The following is a 22,457-nucleotide window of genomic DNA, read 5'->3' on the forward strand; positions in this document are numbered from 1 at the left end:
CCTTTTATTCAAAAATGCTTTTGTAAAAGAAAAAAATACTTGCTGTGTTGTAAATGTCTGCCACATCTGCACACAGTGGGAGAGAATAGCCCACGTAACACAATGGGAACTTTGTACAAATCCTCATTGTGAGGTATTCGGGAAAACCAGATATACTGTATGCTGCAGCATTTAGGGATCTTAACAATTGTAGTTTCTCGTCACTTTTTTGTGTGGGAGAGAATGGCAGAGTCAAAATTATAGAATGAAGCATTCTATAATGAATCTGCTAACCTGCTTTTAATTTAAAATAACCAAATTTATCATGACGTAAATGTTTAATGTAATAAATGAGAATTGATGGTGTAGGTTAACGGTGAATTTTCTTCAGCTCGCTCACTGAACTGCAGCTTACAATACAATAGTTGCCTACTAACCTCGATGTAGCTTAGATAGTGAGGCTCACGCTGCTTGAAATCGTACTTCATGCTGGCAATTTACAGTGTAGCATAAGCTGGAGGTTACAGTCTGTAGCCAAATCATCCATAAATTCATACTTCGTGATTTTGAAAAAGGGTGAGGGAAACTAATTTTCCTTTTCACATTCCTATTTTTTTCAATAAAACTGTTCCCTTACTACAGTTGTAATTTGTTTTCTTTCTGAGCCTGTTTGTTTGCTGCAATGTTCCTCTTGAGATTTTGCCTTTTTGTTGGGTTTATTTCTAGCTTTTCTGAACCACATAACCAGTAAGTTGGGGAAATGCTGTAGTGTAAAGTGCTGTTTGAGGAAATTGGTAATCCATTTTTATTTTCCCTTGACAATTTTCTTCATTCCCCCTAAAGCACTTTGACTCATTTCTTCTTTAAGTAAAGGTACAGTTTGCCAGTTGCACTTTGTTACTTTGCAAAGTTGCCCATTCATGCATTACATTTAATAGTGAGAATTGGCAGGTAATTTGATTTTTGAGTCACATCACAAATTAACCAAATTTATTTGTTCTTTTTAAGCAGTACTATCCTAAAAGTCTATTTGAACTCCGGTCTAATATTGAATATGAAAAGACATTACTCAATATCTGGTTACTAGCGCTAATTGCATCCTTTCCTTTAGTGTACAGATTTTTAACTTAACCTGATGGGCATTAATTGCTTTGGAGAGATTAACAGTTTGTCATTGGAGAGCCAGCTGCTGCTAGTTAAATTACATGAGGAACTAGAAACGTCAACACAGGTTGCCGTTTTATTAGCAAATGTAAAAATTGATATTTGCTCACAATTAAACCAAATGGAAATTTTATTTGCATTAATGGCTGCCCTGCTTCCGTATATGTCAGCATTTGTATGAATGGGAGGCCCTCACGTCTGTGTCACATGCCAGTGTTGTATTTCTCTTGCTGTGTGAGCAGACACTGCAGTTTGTGTGATCGTTATCTAAGCACTATAATTTGCACAGTAGAACAACTCAATGTGCTGTCAATATCCAATGTGAAGTAAATTAAGAATGAATTTCTTCAATGTGTCATAGATATAATCAGAGAGGCAATCAGGCTTTTTTTTACAGGTGGTTTCAACTAGGATTAAGGTTTTAAAAAAAATCATCTCAAAGTGCTTCAAAGGATATATTGTAAAGTGGATTGACTGTATTTTCTGGGCAAAACTTGGCAGCCAGTTTGCGTACAGTAATGTCCCACAAATATGGATTGCATGAGCAATTTTATTTGGGGAATTGTTGGCCAGGACACTGGGAGAAACTTCCTTCTTCTTTCAAATAGTACCATGGGATCTTTGAAGTCCACATGGGACACTGCTGTGTGCAACTGGCTGCCGCGTTTCACCGACAAAAATATAGTCAATTCACTTTTCAGTATATACTGTGAAGTGCTTTGAGATGTCTCGAAGACGTGATAAGGAGCTATATCAAATGCAAGTATTATTATTATGAAGGACATCGGTTTAATGTCTCATCTGAAGGATGGCGCCTCCAACAAAGCAAAACACCCACAACACTGCATTGTCAACTTAGACTATTCCAAGTCCTGATGTGCGGCTTGAACCCACATTGAGAGCGAGTCAGGCTGACACCTTCAGGCATAGTTGCTGAGTGGGAATCGGGAATTGACGACGTAGTTGACTTTATTTTTGATCTATGATCCTGAGACATTGAGGCCAATTGTAGCAATTTGATAATTACTATGATTGAGATCAGATAACTCAGTACAGGTCTGGAATTGAATATGGCAGCAGTTATCTTACTCCTGTTTAATGTTTGTTGATCATTTAAAAGATAAATTAAAGTACAACCATAGTAATGCATTGAATTCTAAATTGAAAATTGCACTGAGATAATGTTTCCAGATTTCAAGGAAATGTACCACAATTGTGCTGGATGGCACCACCTCGTGGTCAAGGATGCAACATATTTCACTGAAAAGGAAACAAGTGCAGGATACAATTAACCAGCACTTGCAAAGCAGTGCATAACATAATTCAGAATAATCTAGGAGATTGCACAGAAAATAATGTGAATTGGCCATTTCTTTGCAAAGTTATTTGCATCTTGTGCTTTTATGTCGGGTACTTTAATTTTTCTAATTGCAGTTATGTAATTTTATTGTAACGGCAACTCATTACAGAAGATGTACGTTGTTAAATATTTAAGTTATGTGTGTTCTGAAGTGTCTCCAAGTCAGAATTCATTACAATACCTTACAACGCCAGCTCATAAAATTTCAATGATTTTATTGTTCACTTCTATCTCCCATAGTTTTTCTCCTATTTTAGAATTTGCTTTGAGATTGATTTCTCCTACATTACCTGAAATCTTCTCCCTGTGAATCCATCACCAAATTGCCTTTGACCCACTATGTCTTTGATAGCGTTAGGACAATATTGGCAGTAAGAGGTGATAGTTTGAATGCAATCATTGTAACGCATATTGCAATGATGCTCTCTCCGCCCAAAATCTCTTACGGTTGGGTGTTTCCCTGGCCAACAATTCCCGACCAAATTAGTCATTCACTTCATGTTTGTTTTGGGATATTATTATGTACAAGTTGACTGCTGCATTTGCCTACAAAATGCACTGTTACTATAATTTGCAGTAAATTTACTATTGTTAATTCCAATGGCAGTAAACATACTGATTAGTACAAATGCAAAAAAAGACTATTTTGGAGAAAATACATGAGAGGACCACTTGCTTAGTTGAAAAGCATATTTCTCATTTACCTACTTTGATGGTCATTCTTTGATGATACTGTTAAACTATTGAGAACTCTGCTTGTAGGTTCAAAAAAACTGTCTGATGCCCATTGGGTAGGCATGGTGGATATGGCTGGTATTGACATTCAGCGATATGGAATTCCTGTACGTGGGCCAATTTCACCAGACCTACTTTCAATTTTTCAGTTAAGAAGAAACGTCTGCCTGTGCTCTATAGAGCAAGGACTCTCATATGTAACATCAAAAACCTGCACAAAATCCTGTACTCAGCTTTTCAGTGATGTCAGTGGCATAAACAAACCACACTATGCTATAGGAGTAAAAAATAAAAACAATAATAAATTGGTTACTTCAATCCACGACTGTTTGTGGGACACTGCTGTGTTCAATTTGCTGCCGTGTTTCGCCCACAAAATAGTCAATTCAATTCACAATATATTCTGTGAAGCGCTTTGAGACGTCTCGAAGACGTCATAAGGCACTGAAAAAAGCCACTGTACCCTGATGATAATAATATTGCTTGCATTTAATATAGCGCTTTTCACATCTTCTATATGTCTCAAAGTGAATTGACTATATTTGTGGTATAAACGAGGCAGCCAATTGCGCACAGCAGTCACTTCAAGTGAAGTGACCAATTTTTTATTTTCTTCTTGAAGGATTATTATCAGGCGTGTGGAGTAAGGAAACTTGCTCAAGGTTTCGCCCTGCCGGTAATCAAACCCAGGTCTCACGCTTCTCAGCTACCGGACTCAGAGCAGAACTTCCTTACTAAACATTCATTTTAAAATTTTAACAAGATAACCTGAGTCTGGAACAGGTGCATTATGTAAATATCATAGTGCATATTCAGCTATTTGTCAATTCTATCATTTTTACTTATTGAGTAACCTTATTCAACAACAACCTCTGCAGTACTCTCAGTCTTTAGGTCAGTTATAGCTCCTTCGATAACTAATGCTATGGTTGTGACTCAGGCCAGAAAAGCTCTGGAGAAGTCGAGGAGTGCACACCTGCTTGTGGCAAATGCCAGTGTGATATTTAAAAACTATTTTATGGCAGGTCGTCTCCAAGGTTGAAGTAATGAGAGATGATGGTACAGCATATACAGCATTCGGTTTTGTGCCCGGGAACTTCTTTTATTTTCTGCACAGCTCTTTTTTTGTTCGGTGTTTACCAATTATTTTTCAGCTCCAATGCCATCTAATGGTTGACTGACTGTTGAAATTTTCATTCTTGTGAATGGAGTACCTTCCTTTTAAATCGAATATAACGTAGCATAGCTAATTCTTTAGAGGAGTGTTTGCTTACAATAAAACGAGCCTGATGTGAAAGGACAAGATAACCAGAAATCCCTTCATAATGAGAGATAAAATATTGGCTGGTGGCCTTGTACCACCCTGCTGCTTCACCTTCTGATGCTGATCTCCTTCCCCAGTGTATTGCTTTCTTGCATGCTTCTCTTATCCTTAGCTGTCTATTTTAAAAGTTAATGAACTTGGATGGTGTTGATGCTATTAATAATTTAGTGTGCACTGCTACAGAGTTCTATTTTGAAGGGAATATCCACTTTAGGTGTAGTATAATACAAAGAATGAAGTAACCAAGTGTCGAATTGTTTATGGGCACTGAAAGATAATATAACGGTCATTTAAAATGTATAGAGGCAATGCCACTGAATATTTTAGCTGTGTACTGTAACACAGTTGTTTCCCAACATAAAGTAGCATCATAAGCGTTCATTAATATAGTAGGTTTGTCCTTCAGGTGCCTTTCATTCTATTTGCTGACGTTGGTAATCGCCTGCCAAACAAATTGAACACATTTCTATAATGTGGTCACTTCTAAATTGAGTCCCCCTTTTGACAGTCAAATGACTGTTTCTACAAAATATGAATTTCAGCTTTGCAGGTGGGTGAGAAAGAGGACAAACAAAAGAGTAGATGTGTATAACGTGTAAATTGCGAGTATTCAACAACTTCTGCTCTTGTAGAATAAAGAATTAGGTGAGGAAGGCCTGAGAGCCATAACTTCTGATTTTCTGGCTGCATGAGGGTCCAGATAAGTGCCTTCCTGTGGGAGATTAGAGAATGTGGCCATTTGAAATAATTGGCCACATTTGGGATGTATGAAACTATAAAAACTCAAGGATAATAATGTAAAATGCCATCTGGAATCTTTAGAATTTTGCTCATATCTGTAGAATGAAATGCCAAATATCTTGGGACTCAGTAATGGACTTTGAGGAGACGAGAAACCAGTTCCACGGCTGTATCTCTTTTATCAGGAAGGGAGAAGTGTACACTCGCATCTCAGCACTGTGTAGCAAAAAGTGAAGCATCAACCTTTGGTAGCTCTGGGCTTACAATAATGATTTAACTTCTAATACTGTATTGTGTTTCTGTACAAATAATTAAGTGCAAGGCTGGTAACATTACAAATTCATAAGATGCTCATGAAAAGAGATATGAGTATTTGCTATTAGGAATTCTTTTTAAAAAATACTCAGTGACAAAACAAAGTCATATCTGACTTTGTTTATTTTCAATGTATGCAATAGATTGAATTATCACTGGCTGGTTGAAAAATAATTTTAGATTCAGTGAATCAGCTGACAACAAAATAGACTCTCTGAGGCTTATTGCCTTTTTTTCAAAAATCTCCTCTGATATGAACTGGGTGAAATAGATTTAATTAATAATGCCATTGCTAAAGGCTACTGAAGCAAAACCGATTGTATGTTTATGTCAGGAGTGTAACTGTTTATTGTGGTCATTAAAGCCTGTAAGTCCACTTACTTTCAAAGTCCCACCTATAGTGAGCAATCCTCAGTCCACTGTGGTGGAAGCTCAAAGGAGGAACACATGCCCTGGTGACACTTTCATTACCCATGCTAACGCTTTTAGACTTCCAGCAATGCACAATATCCTGTCATGTGCCATTTGTTCAATTGCCCATTAAGAAGCCCTTAACGAGAGGAGATCTTCATCTCCTTTCCCTCAGCTGGATTAGCCCCAAGATTCCCCCAAAGGCAGAAGGGCTTGAAATCATTGTCTTGATGTGTCATATTTTGGAGTCCAGCTGGAATTTTTGTAAATTATCCATTTAACACCTTTAAGAAAATGATTTATTAACTTCTCTCATAGGTTGAATGAACAGTGACTTAGATAAACATTACATTCCTTCATTTTGGTGAATTGAATGTTATGTAATTCATAGAATTGAAATTACAGTGATGAATAGGAGTATTTAAGTTTTTGGAAATTTGCAGCATGAAAATTGTCTAACCTGGCAGATCAGGAAAAAAATGCATTGATAACAGATGCACAATTTTTGATCAGAACTCGTACATGGATATTATGTTATCTGTACTAAATTGTGAATATAAGGCTGGAGTAATAAGAAGCTCTTTTAGTACTTTACTGGTGGCTTAAATAATGGGATGAGGGACAGAAGATCAATCTCAGCCACTCAAACATTTGTACATTGCCTACTTTTCACACCTCAGCAACTTCCTCGGTGCATAATGTTTAATCATCACAGCACAGTACAACCTCTCTCTTATAAAATCCTGTGTGTGTAAAATTCTATTTGCTTTGCAGTTGAATTTAGACATCCAAGCTGCAAAATGTCTTCACCTTTTGCTGTGGAGTCCCAGGGGCTATGCTGGCAATGTAGTTGCAGCATTCAGTTCTTTAATGAATGGTAGGAAAACAAGAAGAGGAATGTTAAATGTTGGATACTATGGGAGCAAACAAGAAAACAGAAATGTTAAACATTGAATACTATGGAGCAATCTAAATAGACTATTACAGTTGCTTTGTGGATTTGTGATGTGGCCTCAGGCAATGTGGCTATCTGACTACTACTAGATAATTTGGAGATTTGATGGATTTGGCTTTTTGTTATGACATAAAATGTGCTTTGGTGGTGAGTGATTTTAATCTCTTGTCTTGACAATAATATAGTTGAGTTTGGTAAATTTTCACTGAATATTGATTCCTTTGCTGGTACAAAATCTTTTTCATAATATCAACATTCTGTATTTGCTGAATCCCTTTCTAACCCACAAAATTAAAATAGTTCCCAGAGAAGCAGTGGCGTATTGGATTTTTACAGTGATTGTGATCAAAGTCAGCATTGTGATCAAAGTCAACATTACCGTGTACTTTACAGTATACTTCACTTTATTTTCCTTACCCAAATCAATCCCACTCCCCAGCTTTCTCCCCATAGCCCTGCAAACTTGTCCTCCCCAAATATCTATCTATTTCTCTCTTGAAAATTGTTATCAAATCGGCTTCCACCACCCTTTCAGGCAATGCATTTCAGATCTGAACAACTTGCTGTGTGAAAAAATTTCTCCTCACCTCCCCTCTGATGTTTTTAACAACTATGTTAACTCGGTGTCCTCGGGTTACAGACCCACGCGCCGGTGGAAATAGTTTCTCCTGGTTCACCCCATCGAATTCCTTCATAATTTTGAAAACTTCTATAAAGTGTCCTCTTAACCTTCTCTGTTCCAAGGAGAATAATCCCAGCTTCTCTAGCCTCCGATAACTGCAGTCCCTCATTCCTGGTACCATCGGGTAAATCTCCTTTGCATCCTCTCCAATGCCTTGTCATCCTTCCTAAAGTGTGGTGCCCAGAACTGAACACAGTCTCCAGCTGAGGCCCAACCAGTGTTTTATAAAGGTTCATCATAACTTTCTGACTTTTGTATTCTAAGCCCCTATTTATAAAGCCTAGTATCCTGTATGCTTTTCTAACAGCTTTATCTACCTGTCTTGCCACCTTCAAAGGTTTACTGATGTGAACCCCCAGGTCTCTGTTCCTTCACCACCTTTAAGATTCTACCATCAGCTTGTATTGCCTCTCCTCATTCTTCCTCTCAAAATGCATCACTTCACATTTCTCCACATTAAACTTCATCTGCCAAGTGTCTGCCCATTTTACCAGTCTGTCTGTATCCACCTATCCAATCGTTTGCTCATCCCCTCCACTTGGCATTGTCAGGTTTACTGTGTGAGCTCTGCCCTTCTACACCTCCATCGGTGACTGTGCTTTCAGTTATTACACTCTGATCTCTGGAACTCTCTCCTTTTACCCCTCCATCTCACCACTACCCCCCCTCCTCAATCTATTTTAACCCTACTTTAAAACCTACCTCTTCGACTGTGCCTATAATTACCTCTCCCTTTTCCCCCCAACCCCCCATTTATCCTTTCTCAGCATCTAACTCTTATCACTTTAAAGCACAAAGATATTCTATGCAAGATTGTGTAGTTTATTATCACTTAACTAGTGAAAATAGCATTTGTGAATGGAATGTATCCAACTTTATAACCACATTTCAAGTTGGGTAAACATTTTTGCACGGTTTTTAAAGTTTTTATTGCATTCATTGTGACAGTGTGATCATTGTTCAGCAATATATGGGTTAATTGAAAGGCCTTAGCATTTGCTACTTCATTATTCAACTATGTACAGTATCTCTGTCACTGTGAAAACTCAGAACAATAGAATAGGTACCATATAAATTGCAGTTTTTTCACTTTGTTAACTGAAAGCCTAGTCTAATGCAAGTGCTTAACTTCACAATCTCTCTGATCCCTCAGAATTGCAGTTAACTGAAAGATTTGTAGTTGACTTATTTTCTTCCACAAGGCCCGTATTTTTCAATTGCTCCCACTCGTTCCCTAAACAGTACTTTGAGCTCACAGTCTAATTAGGCACTCCAGTGCACTGCTGGGGATGTACTACATTTTTGGAGGTGCCTTCTTCGGGATGAGACATTAAACCAAGGTCTGGTCTACCTGTTCAGGTTAAAGATCCTATGGCACTATGTGAAAAGAGAAGGGATTTTCTTTGAATACTGCCATGGGTTCCTGGCCAAATAAAATTGGTCATTCATTCACTTCATGGCTGTTTGTGAGATATTACGAACATAACCCTAAGACCTCTCACTTGTGAGGCGAGTGCTCCAGCCGCTGAGTTACAGGACTCCACGTAGACCGTGATGAGCTGCTTTATCTCCTGACCGTAGAACCAGAGGACAAGGCCCGCGATCGAAGGGGATAAATTCTGTGGAGTCCTGTAGCTCAGTGGTTAGAGCACTCGCTTTTGCGAGCGAGAGACCGGGGTTCGATTCCCGGCAGAGGGCGAAACCTCGGGCAAGTTTCCTTACTCCACACAGAGCCTAATAATAATCCCTCCAAAACCAAACAATAATTAAATTGGTCATTTTCAATCTACGACTGTTTGTGGGACATTGCTGTGCGCAATTGGCTGCCGCGTTCGCCCACAAATATACAGTCAATTCACTTCACAGTGTGTTCTGTGAAGCGCTTTGGGACGTCCTCCCGACGTGAAAAGCGTTATATCAAATGCGAGGATTATTATTATTATTGTGTTCAACAACAAGGTCATGTTAAATTTGACCAGGACATTAATTAGGCTGAGGTTGAGGTATTCACAGCCATGGAGAGGTTACACTGATATTCACTAGGTTTGTACCAGAGTTAGAGGCTATAGTTATGTGTAGAGACTTGAAAATTTGGGATATTTGTTTTATTGGAGCAGAGTAGGTTAAGCAGGATCAAATAGTAATTTTCAAAATTAAGAATGTTTTTATTGGGGCAGCATAGTGTAAGCGAGTTTTACTGATTAATGTGTCTATAAAGAGGGCATGGATGATCACAATGGTAGGATGTGTAATTTAGCATGTTTAGCTCCAGCAATACCCCATACACCCTGGGGTCCCAATCCTTGGCCTTTAAGGTGCACCTAAACTTTGGTATTTGGGGTTTGGTAAACTGGGTGAGTTTCTCTGGGAAGAGAATGAGCATTCATATGGAAACTTCCATACATGTGTATGTGGGTGGAACTCTCAGATTAGTTTGGTTTGGAGACTTAATCATAGGAAGGTTTTCCCCATGTATCAGATATCTGGCTGACCAAAAAAACCCCTACACTTGTTTAATGAAACTCACTGAATCATTCAGTCCAGAATTTTTTTTAAAAAAAACCTTACTGGCACTAATATAATGCTGCCTGTTTATTATATCTTGAAGATTAAATGTTTTTCAAAAATACGATTCTTGCCTTTTGGAATTACGACTATTTAACTGCCTTAAGTCACTCTATTAATATTTGGAAATATGAGTAAGGCATATTGACTTGCATGTAAATTTTAGCTTTTGGCACAAGACCTTAAAATGTACAAAAATACAGTATCTGGCAAGGAAGGAATTCAGCAAATCCAGCTCAGTCTCCCTGCTCGTTAAACTGTACCATTCATATTGTAGGACGGATTGTAAAGCAGCCAGATGGATGTTATAATAACTTGCCCACGCATAAGTTAGCATATGCATTGTTTTTATGGTAACTCTTCCTGACTTTCACTGGCACTGGTACCTTCTGTGAATGCAAAATCCAGTTATACAATATGTGGGGATTTGGAGACTGAGATTTATAAGAGTACAAGTGTTCAACTCGGGAGCCATACTAACCTTTTTGTTTGATCATTTAGCACCTCTTCCCGCTATTCTGTCTAGAGTTCTTCTTGTTCACTTGTCCATGCTTTTGTCACCTCCCGACTCAACTTTTCAAATGCCCTCTTTTCCGGTTTCCCCAACTACATCATACACAGGATCCAGCTAATCTATAACTTTGCCGCCCGCATACTCACCTGCACTAAACTCCGTACCCCCATCACACCAGTTCTAGCCAGACTCCACTGGCTCCCTATTGCCCAACGGATCAATTTCAAGATCCTCACACTCGATTTCAAATCCCTTTATGTCCTGGCACCTCCCTACCTCTCCGACCTGCTTAACCCCACAACCTGCTACCTCCGCTCGACTGTCACCGGCCTTCTGCATGTCCTTCGTGCCCTCCTTCTACCGTTGGTGGCCGTGCTTTCACACTCTGAAACTCTGGAATACTCTTTCTCTATCCCTCCGCCTTGACCCTTCCTTCCCCATCTCCAGGTCCCTTCTGAAGACATTCCCATTTGACCGTGCGTAGTGCGGTCAAACATGCCCCCCCCCCCAGCTTGGCATTGTGCTCCACCACTGTCAAGCGCTCTGGGACACTACCCTGCATGAGTGGTGCTACATAAATGCAAGTTGTTGCAGAGTAGACCCAGAATAGCTGAAGCTAATTTGGAGCCTGGTTAGATTTTATTTCAACGTATTCCTTGCCACTGGCAAGGAAATTATATACCGTAAATAGTAAGGACCTTTTTAGCTAGAATGGCAAATTCAAAATATTTCAGAAATATACAGGTAATTGCTAACGGTCTTTGTCACCTTGGCCTCCTTAAGAACCATGCTCCCTTTGTTCATTAGGAAAAATTGGGAAACAAAAATGAATATTCTACAAACAATTGCCTTTTTTTTTACACATCATTCAGATGTTGCTTATTGCATTAAACTGGGTGTGGTTATTGGTAAAACAGTCATAGTGATTTTCAACATTGTTTCAGTACATTGTAAATATAGAACTGTTGTGAACCGAAAGCACTCAATATTGAACTGTAATATTCGTAGTGTTCATTCCTAATGGTTTTATTGCCTCACCCTTTCCTCATTTGTAGATATGTAATTATATGTACTGTGCACTGTGAGAAAAAAGATGTTATTTTCAGGTTAAAGAGGAATTCTCAAAACTTAACATAAGGTTTTGCATGTGCAGGCAAATAGTAGGCATTTTTTTGTGCAAGCAAGAGTACATTAATTCTTTTTTAGATAGATGTTTGAAGAGGAGTAAAGAGCAATCAGGAGAATTGGTTTATGTTGAAAAATAACATTGTGAATTTGATGGGTCGAATGACCGACCCCCTTCTGTGCTGTAACAGTCTGCTTCCATAAATGCAAGCTGCAGTTTAGTTCAGAATAGTAAAATCCAAGCGCTTGTTTACTTTTTTTAATTAATTGAATAGTTGATTATATAATTGTAGTGTTCTCTATCTGAAATCATCTTCAGTTTTCTTTGTACCTCATAGGCACTTGTTTTTCTCCAGTTGAGTCACTCCAATTCTCCACTCCCCCCGCTCCATTCTTCTACTCACTTCCCATTCCCTTAATATTCTTTCTCTTCCAAGTATTCATCTATCTCCCTTTTAAAAGAATTGATAGATTTTGTGGAGTCCTGTAGCTCAGTGGTTAGAGCACTCGCTTTGCAAGTGAGAGACCTGAGTTCAATTCCAGGCAGGGCGAAACCTTGGGCAAGTTTCCTTACTCCACACGCCTAATAATAATCCCTCCAAAAAAAACAAAACAATAATAAATTGGTCATTTTCAATCTACGACTGTTTGTGGGACATTGCTGTGCGCAATTGGCTGCCGCGTTCGCCCACAAATATACAGTCAATTCACTTTACAGTGTGTTCTGTGAAGCGCTTTGGGACGTCCTCCTGACGTGAAAAGCGCTATATCAAATGCAAGGATTATTATTATTATTATTATTATTAGATATTACAACTCTGGTTTATGGCCGTTACTGAATTGTTTTTCTGATCTCCCTTTTAGTTCTTGTATTCTTTTCTACATTGTAGCACCCTTAATGTCAAGTGGATTCAGTTCAAATTCCGATTTCAGAGTTTGTATGTGATGTTAAACTGAGGTCTGGTCTGCCTGAGGTCTTTAAAGATCCCAAGCCACTATTAGAAAAGAGAAGGTAATTTCTTCTGTTGTCCTGGCCAACAATCCCCCAAATAAAATTGCTTGTGTATTTCTTGGCTGTTTCATAGATTCATCATTGATGCAGCTCAGAAACGGGCCCATCCTGTCTGGCTGGTGTTTATACTCCACACAAGTACCATATCCTACATCCCGGCTTTCCTCATTTCCCTCAATTTTATTCTCTTTACCACGTATCCAGTTTATTTTCGACCATGCACATAGTTGCCACCCCAACAACTGACTGTGGCCTGACAATCGTTTTGTACCGATTCAGCATGACCTCCTTATCCTTGTACTCTGTTCCCCTAGCTATAAATCCCAAGGTCNTTTTTTTGTGGGACATTGCAATGTGCAAACTGACTGCCACGTCATGTTTGCAGTCAAAAGACAGTCACTACACCTTAATCCAGTATATACTGTGAAGTGCTTTGAGACATCTTTTGAGACTTGTGTGAAATTGCATGAACCAATAGGGTCTTTCTGCTTGAAATTAATACTTTTTTTTCCTTTTTTGACTTTATTCTCCCTCCCCACCCACATTATAGTATTTTTTATTTGAAATAATGAAAGAAATCTTATCTTTATGAAATGAAACCATGCATCTACAGAACATACTGTAAATGTTGCTTTTAGTATGGATTTAAAAAATGTCCTGTGTAAGTACCAGAGAAACTGTACCTTAATATTTTGATACCTTACACTAATCTGTTTTTAACAGAACTAAATTAGGCTTAAACAAAATGCAAAATACTGCAGATGCAGGAAATCTGAAACAAAAACAGAAGTTGCTGGGAACACTTAGCAGGTCAGGCAGTATCTATGGAGAAAGGAAAGTGAGTCAACGTTTGGGGTCCGTGACCCTTCATTAGAACACTGTTCTGACAAAGGGTCGTGGACACGAAACGTTGACTCACTTTCCTTTCTCTATAGGTGCTGCCTGACCTGCTGTGTATTCCCAGCGACTTCTAAATTAGGCTTAATACTTGATTTGGTCTTTGAATTTGATTAAGACATTTTTTTATGAAACTATTTTGAGGCTACATTGGGTTTAACACATTCCTCACTCCCCCAAGGAAGACGGGGTAAAATTACATCAGAAAAGTTATCCCCAGTGAAAGAGTTAAATCAAATGTTTTCCACTTTAATCAGTAATAAAGGCAAGCAAAATCCAAAGTCCCAGTGACAATCCCAACTAAAGCAGTGATACTGGCCTAGTGCTGCTGTGAACAGAATACCAGATCTTTTCAGACTGTCAGATGTTTTAGTTTTATAGCTGGTTGCTTCTGTGGCTAAGGATGTGTTAATGCAGACCGGCTCAGGAGGAACAAGGTTCCCTGGACGAAACCCAGTATAAACTAATCAAACAGCTCCCCCTGGCCTCCAAAACTGTCCACCACTATTACATTTATATCAATCACAGGAAGTCTGTATTCACAGTCGTAATTTTTTCCCTCACATCTGGAAGAGGGAAATTATTTTTTGCTGCAGAGGTCACAGGGATTCTGGGTAGGGCATGGAATGAGGGCTTTGCAAACATGGGAAAGGGAGAAGAAAACTTAAGTTTCCACCTTTTCAAAAAAAAAAGTTATTTTTGAATGGTTTGGTTCCTAGCCAGCCTATACATGCAAATCTTTTTGGTTTGCAGAGTAGAATGGATAGTTTCAAATGATTATTCAGAATGCAGTTGCTATTAAATAGACCTTCTCTTAATAAATAAAATTGCTCTCCTGAATTTCAGAAACTTTTACTTGTTTGTGAAAATACATTCTCAACAGCATAGCAGTGGAGTTCCTGGATGGAAAAACATCAGCCTATGAAAGGATGCTTACTATTTCTGTTGCAAAACTGCAAAAACTAATTTTCTTGGTAATAATCGGGTTTGATTTTTCATAACACTTAGAGAAAAAGATTAAAAATTATTCCCGGAGTTTGGGTTTCTTGGCTTTCCTAAATTAAACTATATACACAAGTTACTGTTACCAGAGTGGTAGGCCTTATTATCTACCTGTCAATATCATAGTTACCTGTTCCTCAGTAATTTAAAAATACTGCACTGAAATCAAATTTGAACAAAATTCGTAAGTGACGTATATTGTTTCTCCAAATGAGTGCCCTGGGAGTTTCCTCTGTCCCACTAACGTAAGAGTTATGTACATCCATGTAAAACAGAAATTATCATCAGTTAGATAATTTTTAATTGATAAGTATCTGATATTATAAACAATCGGTGAGTTAAGCTTGAACAAATTCTCATGTGGCTCATTTCAAAATCTAGTATTACATTTTCATCTCCTGCCTTATCGTTCTCTGCCTTTGTTCGTTTTCAAAATGGCTCAGCTATACTGAATATCCAGAGTCTCATTTTGGAGTCTATATCCATAAAATGTTCTTTAATCATTTGAGAATGTTCAGCTGTGTTACATAACTGGTTTGGATCAGATATTGTGTTTCTTCACCAAAAAGAATTCTGAAGATATGGATGCATCGAGGACAGATCACCACAAATTATACTATGATTTCACAGTGCCAGTTTATATCTTTTAACTATTTAAATTATATTCTTATAAGCAATACTCAATCTTTTGGTTTATTTTCAAATGACTACTGCTTGCAATGGAGATAATACAGAAATACTTAGCACTTAGTCTTGTTAGTGTGACCATGGCTAATGTGAGACCCCATTTGTAGACTTCATTTAAGTTTTGTATATTTTTAATGTTGTGATTCAAAATAGATACAAAAATGAATTAATAATAATAATCCTTGCCTTTTGACACAGTGCTTTTAATATCAGGAGGACGCTCCACAGGATATAATGTAAAGCATAGTGATTGTATTTTATATTTGCTAATCGCAGCAGTCGATTTGCGAACAGCCATGTCCAACAAATAGCCATATAGTGATTAACCAATTTTATTTGGGGGACTGTTGGATAGAACCCTGTACTTTAATGTGCAGTATTTCTAAGCTTGTTACTACATCCACATTTTGGAGGAGAGTTGACTTTTGAAAAATGGGTATTGAAGTAAAAGGAATTAGGTGTGAGGGATTGAGATGTCATGAAGTTGCGTCTCAAATGCTGGAAAAGCTTTTCACTTTTGTGAAACTTTTCATTAATTAGAGGAAAGACAAAAAATTGTGTAGCACTTCCATTCATCTATCGATATGCCCTGAGTTTTAGACCTTACAGCAACTACATACACTTCTACAACATGTCGCATTCAAAGTGCTTTACAGGGTTGGTGTGGAAACCTGAAAGTGGGGAAATTTAATTCTGATCATCTTTCATAACTAACTTGTATCAAGCCCTCTGGGACGCTACCCAGCGTGAGCGGCGACATAAATGAAAGTTCTTTGTTGTTGTTAGTGTGTTGGACAGTGTACCTGTTGTAAATGCAAAGGGGAAAGGTTTGTGTTGAAGCAGAATAATTTTTGGCAATCATTTGGTGTAGATTGGAATATTTGATATGGAAGATAAGATTTCTTGTTTTCTTAAAAAAAAGTTGGAATCTTTATCTGAAAAAATAAGTTAAAAAAGTTACTTTTGTTACCCAGTATATTTTTCATTGTGTGCTATCTCCACCTCAACTCTTTGAATTGTAATTGTTAGCACTCATAAGAGGAATTTAAAATTCTCTGAGATATTTGCAGTTTGATTCTGTCAAACTACAGTATAACATTGCAGAGCTAGCCATTCAAAATCACTGTCTACAACAGTGAATGTTAACACTGAACAGGGCACTTTAAAAGATAACATAGTGTTATGGTATGTAATCATCAATATAATATGATATGTCATGTTGCTACATTCAGAGAAAGGCGGCAAATCGCAACTGTCAGGCTAACAAGCTGTATTAAGAAACAACATAAGACCAAAATTGATCAATATGATCTACAAGGGAATAGAATTTATAGACAGATAAGAAGATTTCTGTATTTTGAAATTCTAATTTTAAGTAGTCAGGACTCCTGTCCTGTTTGTTTTTCATTTGTGAAATTCACAACCGGAAGAACACGCAAAGCTAGGTCTGAAAGCAGCTGCTTAATCATATCCTCTTATCACATGGAGTTAGATTTGTCACCAAGATAGATGCTAAATTATATGATTCTCTTTACGAAAAGAGAATCAGAATGGCGGGATGTGCAGGTTTAAAACGGGAAGAGATGTTCATGAAATAAAATTATTTACAAAAGTACAGAATGTTCTACTAGTCACAGGCCAGCACTGTCAAAACACCTCATATATTTAATATAGTCACATAATCAACAAACTCTACTTACTGATAGTCTGCAAATTTGGTATCCATTTTAATTTGAGTGGAGTTTTTTTTTAAAAAAACTGGGCCTGGTCCAGGGCAGGTGAAATCTTCTCTTTCTCTCTCTCGTTCTTCAGCAAAGCTAATGGAATGGCAACACTTGCTTTAAGACAAGTTAAATGCATGCTGATGTGTCCTGAGGGCAGCCTGACACAAAAAATGTTTTCCCGCCCTGTAGAGGTATCTCATTAAAGCTGTCAGTGAATCGTTATTAAGTTTTCATGTGGTTGTGTGTTTTGATGCTAATGTAATGTGTATGACTTGTTTCATTTCAGCACAAATGTGGTTATGAATTATTCAGAGATCGAGTCTAAGGTTCGAGAAGCAACCAATGATGATCCATGGGGACCTTCAGGGCAGCTAATGGGAGAGATCGCCAAGTAAGTGCTAATCTTACTGAGCTCTAGGGGTATCTCGAGATATGCATGAATAGAACATGCTGCTAAATTATCTGTTCAAACCATTGATTTATTTATTGTTTACTAGTAAAATACATGGTATCAGTGTTTGGTCTGGATGTTGCTTTTCAAGATAAATAAAAATTGAATTTACACAGCGTTCAGTAATGCAGCTTCCCTTTTCAACAGTAAAAGGCAAAGGGAGTGGCGGGGAGGCTAATGTTTTTACTATAAGTGTTAGGCCGGCTAATGATAGAGCTGTGGAGCAGACCCGACCTCACACTTTACTCGCACAGTGCAGTTTATGGTAGCTTGTTGAATTTTGTTTTCTAGTGGTTTTAAGCTTTATAGGGAACCTTAAAAGGGGTATTTTCCTTTTTAACTCTTTAAATTGCCACAATTGAAGCTTCCCAGAAATAGTAAACATTTAAAAATGAGTATCGACTTGAGTGCCTTTTAATTAAAGTCTCATAAAATCATCATTCTTCAAATTTCAGTAATTATTCTAAATCACAACTCGGAATCACTGAGTCTTTTGTAGAAATTGTTTATTTTTTATTGCTATGTTAGTGTACTACATATTTCACAAAATGAACAATGAAGCTATATACTAACTTTTGCAGTGAACACATTTACACAGGGCATGGATTTGGAAGACCAGATTTTTGCAAAAGGTTATTTTATTTTTTTCAGAAACCCTGCATTACTGAAACATGGATAGCTGTTAGGATCAGAATTTCTCTAGTCCACTTTATTTTATTTTTAAATGAGCAAATCTAAATATTTGTTCCTGAGCCTGCTCAATTGAACATAATACAACTGAAATCACAATCTGTTTTTTGAATAAATAGAATGAGTTTTTACTTTGCTTTTAGTGCTCAAATGATATTGAATGCTTATACATTGTACTGAAGAATAAAACTTGAATAATTGGACTGTGTGCAACATGGAATGTCTATTATTCCCAGGGTAGGATTTTATGACTGTGGCTGAATAGGAAGTGGTTTTGAATATTGGAATTTTCTAGTTGCATCCACGCGCTTTTTTTTCAAAGCATCAGTTACTCATTACTGAAATCCACAAATATTAAGGCTTAGCCACCATCTCACTGATTGATACAGTTTACGTGTTCATGGATAAATCTCTATTCCTGTGTATCAAAGATTCTCTTGCTGTGAATGTTGCAGCAAGAGAAGGTTTTTAAAATCCTAAAGTTCATGTACAGCTTCATAATACATTGCTTTCCCTCCCCCTTACCCCTCATGCTTTTTTTTATTACCCTTTATGCTTTTTTTTAAACAGTGGTGGCTTCATCTGAATAGTACTAATACAATACAGCAAACTTCTTTCATGAATTTAGGGCTTATGTTTTTTCTTATAACAACATCTTTCATATAAAATGAACATCTCATAATACTAACAAACAAAAAACTATGGAGGGATCCTATGTGTGTGTATGTGTGTGTGCAATTCACCCCCGGACCATCTGTTGTTATATATGTAAATAACACTAAATATTTCATGCACTGTATGTCAGATCAACAAAGAGAGCTTAATAGCCAGCTGGGGCATTTTCTTTCATGATAATGTACTGACAATAATTTGCAGTACTACTTGATTCATAATGCCTATTTGTAAAAGGAAATGTGTGCGTATATTATACCAAACCTATTCTGCCACCTACAGCCGATCATTATTTATTGCTTCTGCTATGGGAATATACACCCACGACAGCTTCCTTTGCAAGTTAAAAATAGCACAAAGTAAATGCTGAAGGTTATATTTGTACATTGTTCGGTTGTTGCTTTGTTTCTTTATAAAGATTGGATATACTGAGACCTCTCTCTTTATTTTATTCAGGTCTACGTTTATGTATGAGCAGTTTCCTGATGTTATGAACATGCTTTGGACTCGAATGTTGAAAGACAATAAAAAGAATTGGAGGAGGGTCTATAAGGTGTGGTAGCAAAATCACTTTTTTCCATTTCTTAACAAATCAAATTAACTATTTAAAGACTTCCTATCCATAGTGTCTAAAAATGCAATTCCTTGTTTGTTTTTGTTAAATGTAAATGCATTCAAAAGATTTTCATTAAGATTTTAGGGTTTTTTTCAGCATTAAAAGAATTATTATTAACTTGACTTGTAGTAGTAAATTATAATTTTCTGTCCGAGGTGTCAAAACATCTTCAGAATGAAAACATTTTATCCCAAATCATAATCAGTTGAAATGGTTCACATTCCTCCCCATGCTCCAATCTGGTGTATTTCACACCATTTAGTCCAGTACACCATTCAGTACATTCTATCAATTGTCAGATTTCAAATGAGCATTATTGTACCCCGAAAGTTAAAACTATCACATCACAATCTTTAAGGTGAAAACATTTTTTACTATCCTTTCCATTATTGACAAATTTGCATCATTGAATTTCATTGTGCTGTAAAATATATTTTGCCATTCAACCAGGCAAGAAGCAATAAATTACCATATTCCAATCAGTATGCTTACAAACTCTTGTAGCTTGTAGCAAGTGTATATTTTTATACTGCAAGGTTTAGCGTTCGAGGGGGATATTGTAGAGTTAGAAAGATGCAAATGCTGTATTTCTTCAAGAAATTTACTGTATGCAGATTTTGTAAAAATAACTTGAAATCTAAAAGGCAAAGTTAAACATTTTCTTCTTTTCAATACTTTTGTCTATTTTATCTGAAAACCTATAATAAAAAGATTAAGATGAAAGAGAGAATTAGAGAAAGACTGGCATGGTGATCTATAATGATTGTATAATTTCTAATGGAACAATTTTCAGTTGGCTTTATTTGAGTTTGTTAAACAGTAAATATTAACATCTTTAAAATGTGTTTCTAAATATCCATTTAGTTTATAGTGTTTAGAATTGTACACCAGGATTATATCTATCAGCAGTGCCATTTATCTATGCAGATCAGAAAATACACTTAATCGATCAACATAATTGTATTCACATTTGACATTTCTAACAGATGTTTTCCTCAGTGCAGAATATCACCAAATACAAAATATGATCCACTAACTGAAAAACCAAATGTGGTTTTGCGAATGACTTCAGTCAAATTTAAAAATACCGGTTAATTAAAATGTTTTAATTGATGTAGGGCATGTTTTAGACCAATTAACACAACTGGATGCTTTGATCAAAACTATTTTGTGCCTTGGCCTCTGATTATGTAATTTAACGTGTACTTAAATTTAAATTTCAGCTCAAATTCTTCAATCTGCTCATGAAATAAATGACTTACTGCCCCCCTGTTTAATAACATTTAAAACTAGAATGAATATCCCTCTGTAAGTGTAAGTGTAACTGACAACTACGATAATCCCCAACGTGTTTCACTGCTGAGACTCCATGGTACACAGCCGCAGATGGTAATTAATGAGGTTCAAATACTGCAGACACTTATTTGGTCTGTTAAAGGAAATGCATAGCTTGCTCTACAATATTTATCTCTTAAAATGTGAAAACCTTTTTGGAATTCTTTAAAACCTTTTAAACATTATCCTATCAGTCATCATACACCAACATATACATTTATGCAATTTAAATATTTGCAGATTTTCAAAATTAAGTGCAAGCATTTTCATGGAGAGAAAGGAGGATTTTTAATTGCTTTCAAAAGTCTTGGTACAATAATGATTTTGAAAGTGCATATATGCAGTATAAAAAGCAAAATATCAGACCTGAAATCAAAAGGTTACATAGTTTTTGAAGCTTGTAGCTATTCCATTCATTTGCCTGTGTTATCAGTTATTGGCTAAAGCTGCATTGAATATCAAAATAACAGTTTTCAGAATTTGACACGTTATTAAAAAATGTCAGTCTTCTTCATAGTAGATTACTTAATTATAAACATGTTTGCAATTACTACAATTTTGTGCTGGATTGGAGTCTAAAAGAGTTCCTGTGTGTTTCCCCAACCTCTTACTGTATTTGTTATTGTGAAGCAGTGACAGCTGTTTGGTTACAGGTTGCAGCAGAAGTGCAGAATATTGTAGTATATTATCATAAGCCATTGTGTAGATTTTTTTCCGCTTCTAATACTCGCTTGTCTTTCCTTTTTGTGTCGGCTGTAATGAAATTCTAGATTGGGAGGAAGTTCTTGTACACCTGAAGAGAAACTCCCTAAAGACAGGTTGACTGCTGATCTTATACTTCATAATTCAAAAAATAATTTGTTGGTTTACATTATGTGGCAGGTTTGACACATCCTTTAATGGCGAGTGTTGCTTTGTTTTGTACAGAGGTCAAAACAGATTTACCAAATAGGACGTGTAAGCAAATATGCACAGGGCTTAAATGAATGATTTATTTTTCTGAAAATGGTATTAATTTTAAAATTTATTGTAACTAAAATTTTCCTGTTTTATGCTTTACCGTGTACAAAAATGTTTCTTAAATCCAGGTATTAAATACTTCAGCTTGATTCATTCTGTACAATAAAGCGAAAGGGCTTCGGTATATTGACCTAGTATTTGTAGGAGGACACCATGTCAAGCACAAAAGTATGTTTTGTAGTTATTATTTATCATGGCTAATAAATATTTTCTGTGTGTGACGACTAATTGGCAGAATTGGTCACTTTTCCACCATCTGGGTTGGAACAGTGCTACTAATTAGTATGTTGCGAAGGCATCAGAATCTCTCTAATTTCTACTTGTATGGAAGGCATATTTATGTTCTATTCGGCTGGTAAACTAATCATGCAGCTGTCAATTTTGATTTGTGTTGGGAATTCCTCCCACTGACTGCTGACATTCACGCTACTTTATTAAAGCAGAAAATAATCATTGCAATGTGGCAGGGGTGGGACTTTGT

The 22,457-nt window shown here is 36.8% G+C and overlaps 1 protein-coding gene across 2 annotated transcripts in view; it reads left to right on the top strand.

The window, feature by feature from the left end:
* Positions 1–22,457, top strand: part of clint1a (clathrin interactor 1a) — a 95,277-nt gene that overhangs the window by 40,326 nt on the left and 32,494 nt on the right. For both annotated transcript variants that reach the window (XM_007891406.2, XM_007891407.2), the window contains exons 2-3: positions 17,479–17,583; positions 19,462–19,558. In XM_007891406.2, coding sequence (XP_007889597.1) covers positions 17,479–17,583; positions 19,462–19,558 — 202 coding nt within the window. The remainder of the gene's footprint in view (positions 1–17,478; positions 17,584–19,461; positions 19,559–22,457) is intronic.

Source organism: Callorhinchus milii, unplaced genomic scaffold, assembly GCF_018977255.1.
Source record: "Callorhinchus milii isolate IMCB2004 unplaced genomic scaffold, IMCB_Cmil_1.0 Scaffold13, whole genome shotgun sequence".
In the NCBI taxonomy this organism is placed as follows: domain Eukaryota; kingdom Metazoa; phylum Chordata; class Chondrichthyes; order Chimaeriformes; family Callorhinchidae; genus Callorhinchus; species Callorhinchus milii.